General features: G+C 32.1%; 2 protein-coding genes and 1 long non-coding RNA gene across 3 annotated transcripts; 2 read left to right on the forward strand and 1 right to left on the reverse strand.

Annotated features, from left to right (window-relative positions):
- The first annotated feature begins 615 nt into the window (after nucleotides 1–615).
- LOC145052550 (glucose-1-phosphate adenylyltransferase large subunit 1-like) lies at nucleotides 616–4056 on the forward strand. The gene is made up of 13 exons (XM_079000374.1): nucleotides 616–1345; nucleotides 1421–1543; nucleotides 1642–1815; nucleotides 1929–2021; nucleotides 2123–2206; nucleotides 2284–2339; nucleotides 2475–2568; nucleotides 2666–2851; nucleotides 2976–3056; nucleotides 3143–3229; nucleotides 3312–3416; nucleotides 3564–3670; nucleotides 3772–4056. Exons 1-13 carry the CDS (start codon nucleotides 1145–1147, stop codon nucleotides 3932–3934), a joined length of 1554 nt encoding a protein of 517 aa, XP_078856500.1. The 5' UTR covers nucleotides 616–1144; the 3' UTR covers nucleotides 3935–4056.
- LOC145052549 (uncharacterized) lies at nucleotides 3995–7976 on the reverse strand. The gene is made up of 6 exons (XM_079000373.1): nucleotides 7621–7976; nucleotides 5433–7266; nucleotides 5290–5355; nucleotides 4658–4747; nucleotides 4378–4554; nucleotides 3995–4283 (listed from the first exon to the last, which is right to left on the reverse strand). The coding sequence occupies exons 1-6, from the start codon at nucleotides 7974–7976 to the stop codon at nucleotides 4248–4250; spliced, it is 2559 nt and encodes an 852-aa protein (XP_078856499.1). The 3' UTR covers nucleotides 3995–4247.
- LOC145052551 (uncharacterized) lies at nucleotides 6966–8227 on the forward strand. Its single transcript, XR_013684075.1, has 2 exons — nucleotides 6966–7102; nucleotides 7201–8227. It is a non-coding gene; the product is annotated as an uncharacterized LOC145052551 (long non-coding RNA).
- The last annotated feature ends 5804 nt before the right edge of the window (nucleotides 8228–14031 follow it).

The following is a 14031-nucleotide window of genomic DNA, read 5'->3' on the forward strand; positions in this document are numbered from 1 at the left end:
CCTTGTAAATTTCCTATAATGACCTTTTAAAACCTAAAAATATAAGTTCGTAATATTGAAAAAAAAAATCATGATGGGCCATTTAAACCAATATACTAAACATTGTTAGACTACCGTGACAATAATCTAATAATAATAACAATTAAACCTAACATAATGGGGTTGTCGTCCCATAAATATTTTGTACCCTTTACCATTATAATAGCTAACACATTTTTCAACATATTACATTATTCATGTGTCGGTTGTGTACGACATCATTTGTTGTCCACATATGAATATCGATATAGATTAATTTTTTTACAATCAAAAACAGAATTGACTTTTATTAAAACAACTCACTCTTTTTTTCTCTATTCTAATCATTAATGTTAACCAATGTAACAACTCTAATCAATCATTTCTCAAAGTCATACCCGCAATTCCATCTCTCTTTGTTATATTTTGTCATTTTGACTCATCACCCGTTTAGTGAATTCGACTTATTTGAACATAAATAACCATCTTAAAAGGGGGTAGGTGACTATAAACGCATAGTAGAGGGACCACCTTTGTAATACATCCAATTAATCTGGACATGAATCACAGATTTCTACACGTGGAATGGTAGAAAGTCTGAAACCTTTCACGAGAGGATTTTCCGTTCTCACTCTTACTCTTTCAAACCCTCCCTCCACACGCACCTTGGCCAACCTTCACATTTTCTTACTATTCATTCTGCTCTTTTCTTCTTAATCAGATCCAAACCCTTTTTTAATTGCATCAAGAATTCTCTGAAGATCGAATTTTTCTCAAGACTTTGTTCTTTCTTCCTCTTATACCTCGGAAAACAGAGGGTTTGTTTAGAAAATAATAACATAATTTGATTAATCTTCGTTATGAACACGTTTCCTCATCAGGGGTTTTCATGTATCAGTCATTTGAACACAGAAATATAGAATATTCAATTAATGTGTAGACTTTGCTTACGATTTCAGTCAAATGCCATTTCTTTAGTTCCTTACTACATTGAGATCTTCAACAGAAAAAGTAGCTTTCTGTGCTGTGAAATAACTCTTTATCTGGCCATAAAATCCAAAATCTTGATTTCGAATCTTGGGTTTTAGCCATTTTTTGATCTTTTATAAAAAAGAGTGATAAAAAGATGGATTCTTGTTGTGCTAATTTCAAGCCTAATCTGCATGTTCGAAAAGGTCTCGATGGAATCGAAAATGGGTTCTGGGGAAACAAGATCAAACCTTTTGCAACTCATTTCTGTAAAAGTTCAAGAACTCAAACCCGAAAAATCAAGAAACTTGGGGTCACTCAATCTGTTCTTGAATCACCAGTTGATGAGGAGATGCTGGTAAGTTTACATGAATTTTATTGATCTTCGTTAAGTTTTTCGAGTTGGGTGTTCGTAAATTTTTAATTTTTTCAGAAATTCGAGACACCATTCTTTGATGAACGAAAAGTAGACCCTAAATCAGTGGCCTCCATTATCTTGGGTGGTGGTGCTGGAACTCGACTCTTTCCTCTTACTAGCAAAAGAGCTAAACCAGCTGTAAGTTCGAATCCTGCTAAATTCATATTTGGAAACTGATTATTGTTATAATTAACCTGTTAATTCTGTTAATCAACTCTGATTATTTAATTATACAGGTTCCAATTGGTGGATGTTACAGACTTATCGATGTTCCAATGAGTAATTGCATTAATAGTGGGATACGAAAGATCTTCATCTTGACACAGTTTAATTCGTTTTCACTCAATCGTCATTTAGCTCGAACTTATAACTTTGGAAATGGAATGAGTTTTGGAGATGGATTTGTGGAAGTATGACGTTTTTATTTTGCAAATTTCGAGTTATTAAACTCTTGTTCTTTATAATTTTCTTGAGAAATGAAAACACTAATAATTTCGATCCTTTTTTTTTTTCTTGGTTTTAGGTTCTTGCTGCTACTCAAACACCAGGGGAAGCAGGAAAGAAATGGTTTCAAGGAACAGCAGATGCTGTTCGCCAATTTATATGGGTGTTTGAGGTGACAACTTAATCATGATTTTTTTTTTTTGAAGTTTTTTTATGATAAGTTTATGGAAATTGTTTAGTTAATTGGGTTTCATTTCATATGGTTTATTGTAGGATGCTAAAAACAAGAATGTTGAGAACATATTGATATTATCGGGTGACCATTTATACCGAATGGACTATATGGACTTTGTTCAGGTGTTTCTTGTCGATATATATATTTTATATTTACTTTTTGATTATCAAATATTGATTGTTGGAAAATGTTTTTGTAGAAACATGTTGACACAAATGCTGATATAACTGTTTCTTGCATTCCCATGGACCATAGGTATGTGGTGACGAAAACTTACAAGTTTTTGTTACTTAATACAAAAAGAACGACTTAACAAAGAAAGTCTGTAAAATAATGCTTTTCCATTTTAGGTCATTTATCATGTCTTAGTTCTCTTGTTTTGCTTTGTAGCCGAGCATCTGACTATGGATTAATGAAGATTGACAAGACAGGACGAATAGTCCATTTTGCTGAGAAGCCGAAGGGCAACTTGCTAAAATCAATGGTGAATAAGTGTACATTTTTTTTTTAATTTTGTTAAGGTTATATATAAATTATGTTTTGTGTAATACAATTAACATGTTGTGTTTCATTTTTTTCAGCAAGTGGACACCACTCTTCTAGGGTTATCCGAGCACGAGGCCTTGAAAAACCCTTACATTGCATCAATGGGCGTTTATGTCTTTCGAACCGATGTCCTTCTAAAACTTTTGAGATGGAAGTACCCTTCATGCAATGACTTTGGGTCCGAAATTATTCCTAGTGCGGTTGCAGAGCACAATGTCCAAGTATGACTCGCTGTCTGCAATTTTTTTGTCTCATTGATATCAGTCTCGGTCTTGTTAAACAAAGTCTGATTCATATCATGTTTAAATCTTGAACGCTAATTTAGTATCTTTGTTGCATTTTTAGGCGTATCTATTCAAAGATTATTGGGAGGACATCGGTACTATAAAGTCTTTTTTCGATGCAAACCTAGCCCTAACCGAACAGGTGTCCTACCAACCATATTTACACAACACAAAAGGTTTTGTAATTCTTTTTATGGACTAAAAATTTGTTTTTTCCAATGTGGGCAGCCTCCAAAGTTTGATTTCAATGATCCCAAGACTCCTTTCTTCACATCACCAAGATTCTTGCCTCCTACTAAAGTCGAAAGATGCAGGGTATATATGCTCACTTTATAATGTCTCATGTTTAATATATTATTCCGTTTCTTTAAAAAAAATCTTGGTTCTTTTTTTATAGATTGTTGATGCGATAATCTCCCACGGGTGTTTTTTGCGCGATTGTAGCGTTCAACATTCGGTTGTTGGGGTGCGGTCACGTCTAGACCAAGGCGTCGAGCTTAAGGTGAACATTAACATAACAAACAGTACAAGTCTTGTACTGTGTTTGTCATGCATTAGACTGAGACTATCACCCGTTACTGTTGAGACATGAAAATGTGAATCTTGTTGGCTTTTTGACATAGTTAAATGACATATTTGCCCTTGTTAGGATACGATGATGATGGGTGCGGACTATTACCAAACGGATGCAGAAGTTGCGGCTTTTATAGCAAGTGGGAGAGTTCCAATCGGTGTGGGACAGAACACGAAAATCACGTGAGTCTTGTCCTTTCCCACAAATATAAACATGTTTAAACATGTTTGTTTTTAGATTGTGATCATCTTGCTTTGTTTTTTTTGTAATATTGGTTAAATAGGAATTGCATAATCGATAAGAACGCCAAGATTGGAAAAGATGTGGTGATTGCAAACAAAGATAATGTGGACGAAGCAGACAGATCGGATGAAGGTTTTTACATAAGATCGGGGATAACTGTCATCCTCAAGAATGCAACCATTAAAGATGGAACCATCGTGTAGTAAAAGGAATTAGAATTAGAATCTGTTCTTTGACATTTTTAGTTTCTTAGGTATGGAAAAGACATGTGAACTTTGTTAACTTACCTCAAACGAAGACACATAATACACCATTCAATGTCAAATTCCAGGTATAATGACTTCTCACATGTGCTCTGACATATGAGAAATCATATACCCGAAACCACTAAACTCTTTTCTCTTTTCCATTTTGTAAATCACAACATCAATAAAGAAAATAATACATCTCTTGAATAAATAAATAATCACCCCCAAAACCAAACACCATGACTTTCTTCCAAACGATAAGAAGCTGCTATCTTTCTTCGGAGTTGAATTTATTCCAAGCCGCCTTTCAACATACACAAAAATTATTATAAATCATCCGAAGAACAGAAGCTCACTCAATATAGTACATTGATATAACAAGTGAAGAAATTGAATACCTTTAAAAGATCAAAAACCTTTTCGCATATATACTTATGTTGAATGCTTGCCCCTCGTTGTTGCAACTTGTCAGGATGAACACAAAGAGTTGCTTTTCTGTAAGCTTTCTTTACAGCGCTCCTCCCTATAATCTCTGTCAATGGAATCGGTTGCCAACCACTTTCACCTCCAAGAATCTGTGACAACTCCAACAATTTAATTAGTTTAACAAAAAAAATATATTTATATATTTAAAATACTTTCTAGCTATTTCTCATTTAATACTTTTTTTTTACGTACATATTGTAGTGTTGAAAGCAATGCACGCAAGTTCCCTTCTTTCCCATTTGACCACCTCTTGATATCAGCATCAAGATTCTCCGCTAATCTCTGAAATACAACATGTTTTGTTAATTTGTTATAGAAATTAAAACAAATCGTTTTAACATAAATGCCCTACGAACTTTTTAGGGTTTACCCATTGAGTCCCTAAAGTTTTTCTCGGACTTTATGGGTCCCTAAACAAGGATATGACCTGCTCTTTTAGTCCCTGTCAACCTGTAATAGCCGGTTCAGTGACCTTTTAAACCAAAAAACTCACTTTGTGCCTCTATAAAGCCAAAAAAAATAAGTTCGGGGATCAATATGAATTGAGTATGAATCAACTTTAGAAGAAAAAGAGAGTTTTTTTTTACGAATTGATCACCGAATTTTTTTTTTTTTTTGCTTTACAGAGGCACAAAATGAGTTTTTTTTGTCTAAAAGGTCACTGAACCGGTTATTACAGGTTGACATGGACTAAAAGAACAGGTCATATCCTAATTTAGGGACTCATAAAGCCCGACAAAAACTTTAGATACTCAACGGGTAAACCTTAGAAAGTTCGTAGGGCATTTGTGTCATTTTCCTTATTTTTAAATCAGGATAATTACATTTCTCTCTGCTTCTTCCTTTTGAGCAAGCAAATCCCGTTTCTCTTTTTCTGCAAGCGCTTTAGCCTAAAAAACACAAACCCACCATTAAAATCGTTAGATTCAATCATGGAAGAAATTAAATCAACACACATTACACATACCGCTCTTTCCATGATTCGATTGTCCTTTTCCAATTTGGCTTTATTTCTTAAAGCCGATTCAGAAGTTGTTGTTCCATTAGAAGAATCCTGCAAGGGCTTTTTAGTCATTGCCTTCTCTAAAGCTCGTTGTCGAGCCTCTGACGTGGCTCTCTCGACTGCGGCTCGCTCAGCTCTCAGCTTCGACTGCGCAGAAGCTTTTGCAGCTTTTTGTTGGGCGTCAGCCCTCATTCGTTGTCTTATTTCTTCGGTGGCTTTTTCAACAGCAGCTCGTTCGGCTCTTTCACGAGCCCGCTCACGCGCTTCGCGAATTGCTCTGTCGACAGCTAATCTGTCTTTCTCCCTCTCCCTTTCTCTAGCTGCCACCTCATCAATCGTCTCCTTTGTGGTTTCGATTTTAGGGTTTTCATTGTGGGGAAGTTGGATGTTAGTTTGACTTTCTTCTTCTTCTTCTTCTTCTTCTCTTGAAGATGATGATTCGGATTCAACATCGTTCTCTTCGGATCCATTAGTTTCGTCGGATTTCACTTCGTATTCATCTTCATAGTCATCAGAGGAAGTTTGATCTATTGAAGTCTTTTCAATAACTTCATCTGCTGTTTCCTTCATTGCTTCTGTATCATCATCATCAACCTCTTGAGTTGTTTCCTCATTGTTATCGTTCATATCAACTTTGGAATACTTGTGTGTTTCCATTTCTTCGATAACGTTATGATCAAGTTCCAAAGTTTCCACCTTTTGATCACCTATGTGGTTATCTTCATGTTTCTTCTCGAAATCGTCTTTTTGTAACTTGTTATGACAGATTCCTTCACTCTCTTTACTTTCTTGTATGTTATCACTTGCTTCATCATCACTTTTCTCTGCATTCTTGAGGTGTTCTTGTTCAAGAACCTCTTCTTGTTTCTCATTATCTGATAAAACTGATTCTAGGGGTACTTTCTTCTCATCTTCTTCAACCTTTAAAGACACAGTTAAGTCGTTCGATTCTCTGGAAATATCAATTTCTACTGTTTCGTGTGTAACTTGTGTAGAAATTGAAACAATGGTGTTATCTTTCAATATCGAAGATTCTTTAGTTGATTCTGAAAATTTTCCATGTATTTCATCAATAACCCTTTTTGCAACAGAAAGTTTCTCACTGTCCATGAAATCTGGAAAAACTACTGTATCACCATATTTACGGTTTCTACCCACAACATGTGATGTAACAGAAGCAGTGCTTCTTTCAAATACCCCTCTCACTTCATCTTTGCATTTTGGTTCTTCAACTTTCAAGCTATCTTTGAAGCTTTTACTTGAAAAGCTTCGAAGCCCTTTCTTCTTTCTTCCAACTGATTCTTTTGCAATCCGTATACTTTCTTGAGCCTTCTCTATTGCTTTCTTCAGAGCAGCTGCAGAAGCAGAAGCAGCTGAATTCGCATCACCTTCTGCATCAAAATAACTTTCAGAAGCATCACTTTCACATGACTCGGAATTCATAGCTGTTGATTTTTTTGGATAATCTTTATGATCAACTATGTTATTTGGTGAAGACGAAGGTGATGATACTGTAGAGGGATGATGTTTACTTCTTTTAATGGAATCTAAACTAACATGAACTGCTGCGGAATCCTGCTTCTTGGCTTCCATTAATGGAGGAATTGCTTCATCAATGAAACGGGTAAATCCAGGTATGGCATGTAATTGTGTGACATGTCTTGTCCCATGATCTAACCCATCTTTATTTTTTCGGCTGATCTTATTATATGACATGTTAAATTGCTTCAAGGCATCAGCAGAGTGATGAGACAAATTATCTGAATCTGGTGAAGATGATGTTTTTGATGAAGGAGCCCTAAAACCAACATTAAAGGAGAAAAAGGTTATGACTTGATTTCGAAATTCTCAATTTCAAGAGTATTGAGTAGTATAAAACCGACTACTGAAACAGGATTTATCAGCTGCAAAAGAGGGAGAATTTGAACCCGAGAAACGACAGAAGCCCCAAGTTCTAACTTTCTTTTCGGTATATTCGAAACATAAGAGCCAAAAACGTCTCAATTTTTCATAAACTACAAACATTATAGAAATCAAGCACCATTGTCATCGCCAAAACTGCCGTTCAGAATAATATCAGGACGCCTCGGTTTCAATCGAACAACGAGAAAGACAAATTTTACCAAACGCGTTTCAAAGAATAAAAAATCACCTGGCTTTGTCGCGAGCAAATAGTTCTTCATAAGAAACAGCGACATCTTCGTCACGAATGCCACCGAAAATCTTAGAGTAATCCGGCTCCGAACTCCGGAAGTTCAAGTTCAAGTGCAAATTCAAGTTCAAAGCATCAGAAGAGGGTTCTCTTAAAGTCGAAAGATCAAGCACAGGAATCGATGAAGCAGCTGAGGAGTTAGCGAAAATCTCACGGTAGTCTTGAACGTCAATAGGTGAAGCTCCGGCGTAGTTGTGGCGGTGGCCGGAAAAAACGCCGTCGTAGGAGTTTCTGGGTGAGAAGGTAGTTGCATTGGAAAGTTTTCTGGGGAGAAAAGGACGTGAGAGAGACTCCATTTCTCTAGGGTTTTAAAAACGAGTGTTTTTTGTATGATTGTTTTATTTTGGAATTAGTGTAAGGTTTTGTGGTTGTTTGTAGAGGCAGTGCTGCAGAGACAAGACAAAATACAAATCGGAGGAAGAAGGAAGAAGACCAGAGGGACATAACCGGAAATTACAGTACCATGTATGTTTTCTTTATCATTTTATATAAAATAAAATAATATATTTTTTATTTAGCAATAATAATTTTGTATTTTTTATTGTTATATTTGATTGGAGACATTAGGGTTATAAGTTAAAACAAATTTAACATTTAATTGTTTAATCTTAACAATAAAAATAGAAATATATTAAACGTTGTTAATAATAATAATAATAATGCTTATCTATAAATATATTGTAGATTTGTATAACTTTTATTAATTAAATTAGATGTTCTTTTGTTTTAATTTTTTATATGGAGACAAACTTTAAAGAATCATTTAAAATAATAATAAGATGATCGTCTACATTGCAGCAAGTATGAGACCAATTCTAATAATGTAATATTATATTAAATTTAACACTTACCTATCTATTATTTAGGTCGGGCTTTTCTTAGTTTTAGCAACATGCTAATCATAATCAATATTTTTAACTTAAAAGTTAGTATATATATATATATATATATATATATATATATATATATATATATATATATATATATATATATATATATATATATATATATATATTAAATGAAGAGGAAGGTGTAAAAGGGATTCTATGTTCTTTATTGTTTCTTGGAAGCATAAATCTCCAAGTTGTGTCGGTGTATTTTCTGTAATGGGTTGGTTTATTACCGCAATAAATTGTAGTATTTTAATTTGATAAATAATTCTTAAAATATAAGGATAGTCACAAAAAAATTTCATTTAATTTTAGAAAAATACTGTAATTGCTTTACTTTTTTTGTCATTTACCCAAGTGATCATTATATTGGAAAAATTATATTATGGATTAAATTTATTTTGTTTTGGATTACCTTATATCAAATCAATATATTTTTGCAAAAAAATACTTTTTAGATTTGGATTCCGAAGCGGAATTTGGAATCCAGATTAAATATTGTGGAAAAAGCTAAATAAAATATATCCAAAGTAACAAAAAACTTAAAATGATATATATATATATATATATATATATATATATATATATATATATATATATATATATATATATATATATATATATATATATATAAAACAAACTATACAAGGCCATAAAAATGTTCATTTAGGTGAAAACTTATGATAGTAAAATTTTGGATTTAAGAAGATACAAAGAAACTTGGTAAGTGTTTGGTGGTGTAGATATGGTAAAATAATAATAATAAATAAATAAAAGTCCAAAATGCCTGTTTTCAGAATTAATGGTCATTTTAGAAATGAATAAAAATTAAATCATTTACTTTAATTCTTTACAATCATGTAGACATAATAAGAATGATATCGGATCTATTTTCTTAATTCTAAGTGTGTTTTTATTAAAATAAAATGCATTGCCGTTATAATATCTTATTTTTATCTTACAAAAAACTATAAAAATAAGTTTTAGACGATACATTATTTTTATAAAAAATTTATCAAATCAAATTTTATTAACAGACTAGTTGTGAGACCCGAATGTTATACGGGTTTGGTAAAACAAAAAATATATATGAAGATTTAAACAAAAAATTATTTAAATTTGAAATTTAAAATTTAAAATTTGAATTTAAAAGGAAACATATTAAATAAAATATATAAGTACTAATATTGTAATTTATTGGCTATTTTTAATTAAGGCAATTATTAATTGGTGTGTAAATTTGATTGTTAATTAAGAAAAGATAAAAAAACTAAGAAAATGACAAATGGAAAAAAAATTATTCAAAAATACCAAAAAATAACATGTATCCAAATTAATATAAAAATGACAAGTTGCAAAAAAAACATTCATTTATTACTGAAGATATTGTCAAAAAAATTACGGCATAAACTAATTAAGATATTTCTTTTTTAATTTTTGTTTTAAAGACAAAAAAGATAAATTGTTTTAAATAAACAACCCCAATCCACCTCTTAAAAAAAATATAAATTGAATTTGTAAATTTATAACTCTCATATATCTTATCACTTTTTAGATAATAGCATCAGTAAATTCGAGTAAATTTTGTATACTTTACTAAACCTTATGCAAATTTAAAAATTTAAAAACTAAAATCAGTCAGTTACTAATTATGGAATGCTTATAAAAGAGTCATGAATGATTAGCATTTATATTTTGCAAAAATACTTTATTTAATAATTATGCTCTCCTGTATTAAAAAAAAAACATTCCATTTCTAAATTAGGCAGCATGACATGAAGTATAATATTTGAAACTATTTTATTAAAAAAAGTGTCGTTTATACTAATACAATTTGGATGCAATATTTTGAAGATTCCTTCTCGTTTCTTAAATTTATTAATTTTGGAGTTATTGGAGAATCTTCCCGGTTATTTTTTTGCGGACCCCGGTACCATATTGAATAAACGGCTATATCATTTAGAGCTGGCACACAATTCAAATAAAAACACGATATACTGTTATTGTCTTACTTTTATTTTCAAAAAATTGTCATATGATCAATTTATATGGTTTTAAATTCGTCAGATTTTGTCTTTTTGGTAGTTAACGTCACTCATCTTTCTTTAAATGTCTACAAAATAACCATTTTGTATTTTTTATTTTCGTTTTTATCATCTATTTATTAATTAACATTTTAATATGGGAAAATAGGGTGTCATGGTCTTATGGTCTAATTGGTTATGTAACCCTATTTTAGCATTTAAATCTTCCTAATGTAATATTGCTTTTCTAACGTCTTAAGACGTGTTTGGCGCGGAAAGCTTGAGAGCATCTAACTTCTAACATTTGAAAAAACGTTCCATTTTAAACAAAAAACATCATTTGACATTACAAATTTTTAGCGTTTAGTTTAAACAAAACACTTTAAATCCCAAAGTTATCTCATTTAGCTTTTAACAAAATCTTATCAGCTACCTTCTACACACTACCCGCTTGTTTTGTCGAACACGCCCTTACTAATATTTTATATTATTAGTCATTCCAAAAAAAAAATACATTTGATATGGAGTCCACTCCCGTCTCTCTTGAAAGGTATTAAATCGGTAACAGATTGATGCCCAAGACCAAACAAATGATTTTATTGCTAAAAAACACTATCTAAACTAACGAATACATGTCATTATTTATACTAATAAAAGCAATAATCTAAACCAATACGTAACATTTGTTAAGCAAGCAGAAAACTTCTTAATCTAAATCAAATACTTAAAATAAAAGTGTTTTCCCAAAATACACATTCACTCATAAATTTGATTAACCTAAATCATCCCCTTAATCGGATTGGTCATACCTCTCATTCACAACAGTGTTGAATCATCGTCTTCCCGAATCATCCCGACTTTTCCCGGACACCCGACCTCCACCTCGATGATGTCCAAATTCATCCATACCCTTTTGATTGTTCACAAAACACGTAACATGTAACATGACATCCTATTGGATATGTTCATTACCATCTAGACTTTTCCAGGATTCACGACCTCTCCCCGGCCAGATCTAAAGTCATCCTATTTGAACTTCCACCGCCATAATGTCCACACCGTGTTGTTTATCTAATCTCTTCCTTTATTCGGATTACCGTTCTTCAAAGAGGCATCTCCACCGACCAAGAAAACAAGGCCATCCACTCCACCATTTTCTTTCAATCTACCAAACGAACTAAATCTAAAGCTACGTACTTTGACGGATCCTTCTTGCCCACTTTTCACGCACCTACGTCGGTATCCCCTTATCACGAACAAAACGATCAAGAACTATGTAATCTCTTTGACTTTTCTACCTTCTGGTTTCAACTGATCAACATCCTATTATCTCTTTTCACCACCCCAACCTCTTTAGTCAAGCTTGTTCCGAGAGCACTTTTCCACCGAACAAAAAGACAAGGTCACAACCACCTTTACCATCTTCTGTCACCCGCAAAACAAACTGAATTAAAGTCATCCACTTTGACGTTTACTCGTCCATTTATTTCGCGCCTCCGGTTAGTCTCTCTCTACCTTAGAACAAGCCCGATCAAAAAAAATCGGGACTGTGGTTGAGATGTTTCAACTCACACTCAAAAAACAATCTACATCCCCCTTAAATCGAACCTGGTTCCTGTTGCATTCGCCCACAACAAATGGCTATAGTTTTCTTGAAACCAACTCTCAAACTAGCCTCCCTACACCTTCACGAGCCCTAGGTCTGATACCAAGTGAAAGGTATTAAACTGGTAATACCTTGATGCCCATGGCCAAACAAATGATTTTATTGCTTTAAATCTCTATCTAAACTAACGAATACATGACCTTATTTATACTAATGAAAGCAGCAACCTAAACCAATACATAATACTTGTTAAGCTAGTAGACAACTTCCTAATCTAAATCAAATACTTAAAATAAAAATAATTTTTCTAAAATACCTCTGCACTCATAAATCTGATTAACCAAAATCTATCTCTATATCTCTATTTATCTATCTATCTATCTCTCTCACACACATACCCACACACATAAATAATGGTGAAGTTCCTAAATGGAATGCCCATTAATTTCAGAAGAGAATCCAAGCACATATAGTTAAATAAAACCATAAATCCAACTCTCATTAGAAATCAACAAAAAGAAACATAAAATAAAACGAAAACCTAGAAATCCATATATCATGTTATCCTTTAGAGGGATTAGTGGAATTCTTTTAGTTCTAATAAATCAGGAGGAATTTAATGACAGGACATGAATTCAAGTCCTGGATTTTAGAATTGAGAGAGATATTGAGAGAGATATCAAGTTATATGATCAAAACACAAAACTATGAATGTTCATTTCTAAACATATGTATTTTATTCACAATTAAACATATACGTCAAGGCACGGACATATATGGTTGAGTGCATGGTTGATCATATAGTTTGCCTTCATTTTGAATACAAAATACTTTACAACAAGATCATGTTAACAAACACGAGATTTTGTACTTAGGTATTCCTATGTCCAGTATTTTCTTTTTCATTATAAAAGACACATAAGAATCGATAAGTTAAGTATTAAGTAGAATTATATAAGCTTGTAGACTGCATCATCCGAATATTTTGGACATACCGGTGTTTGAACTTTGTATTTTCTATTTGAATTTTTGTACCTAAACCACTAAACTTCTTTCAGAGTGTCACGAGGACATGAAGTTTTAATAGTTTTAATATTGGTTTCATATTTTGTATTTTATGAAAATTATGACTTGTCTTCATATATTAATCATAAAACTAGTCGGTAGAAACGGTAAAAGTGACATTGAATATTTTTAATCACAGAAACCTATAGACTCAACACTACTGTAGACAAAATATAAATTTAAGAGTAAAATTATTAATGTATGAGTTATACAGTATGTTTTAATAAAAAAAAAAACAATTTTTTTCAACATTAATAATAAAGAAAATAAATAAATAAATAAAAGCACGAATAGAGCTGGCATCTAACAAAGGCACCCAAGATTCTGTCATTGTCTTGTTTAATGGAAAGCCAGAAGAATCTTCTAATTATTTGTTTTATTGTCAAATAAATGAAGAAAAATGAGCAATATAAAATTATGATTTTATAGAACAAAATATTAATCCAGACAATCGTTCAAACATAAATAATCGAGAACTCAAATGTATCTGAATTCTGAAATCGGAAAGAAACCTCTTTTATATATATATATATATATATATATATATATATATATATATATATATATATATATATATATATATATATATATATATATATAGGCTTAGGTTATTTTGTTTTTACTAACTATTGTATGTCAGAATGCACAGATCTGGACCATCGGATGAATATAATCAATGATTATGATCTGAGGGTCTATGATATTATAATAGAGTAGTATGTACCATATAATCACACAAATTTCAGAAAAATGGTATTTTGGTCAA

This window comes from Lactuca serriola, chromosome 5 (genome assembly GCF_051521515.1).
Source record: "Lactuca serriola cultivar US96UC23 chromosome 5, Lser_US96UC23_V15, whole genome shotgun sequence".
In the NCBI taxonomy this organism is placed as follows: domain Eukaryota; kingdom Viridiplantae; phylum Streptophyta; class Magnoliopsida; order Asterales; family Asteraceae; genus Lactuca; species Lactuca serriola.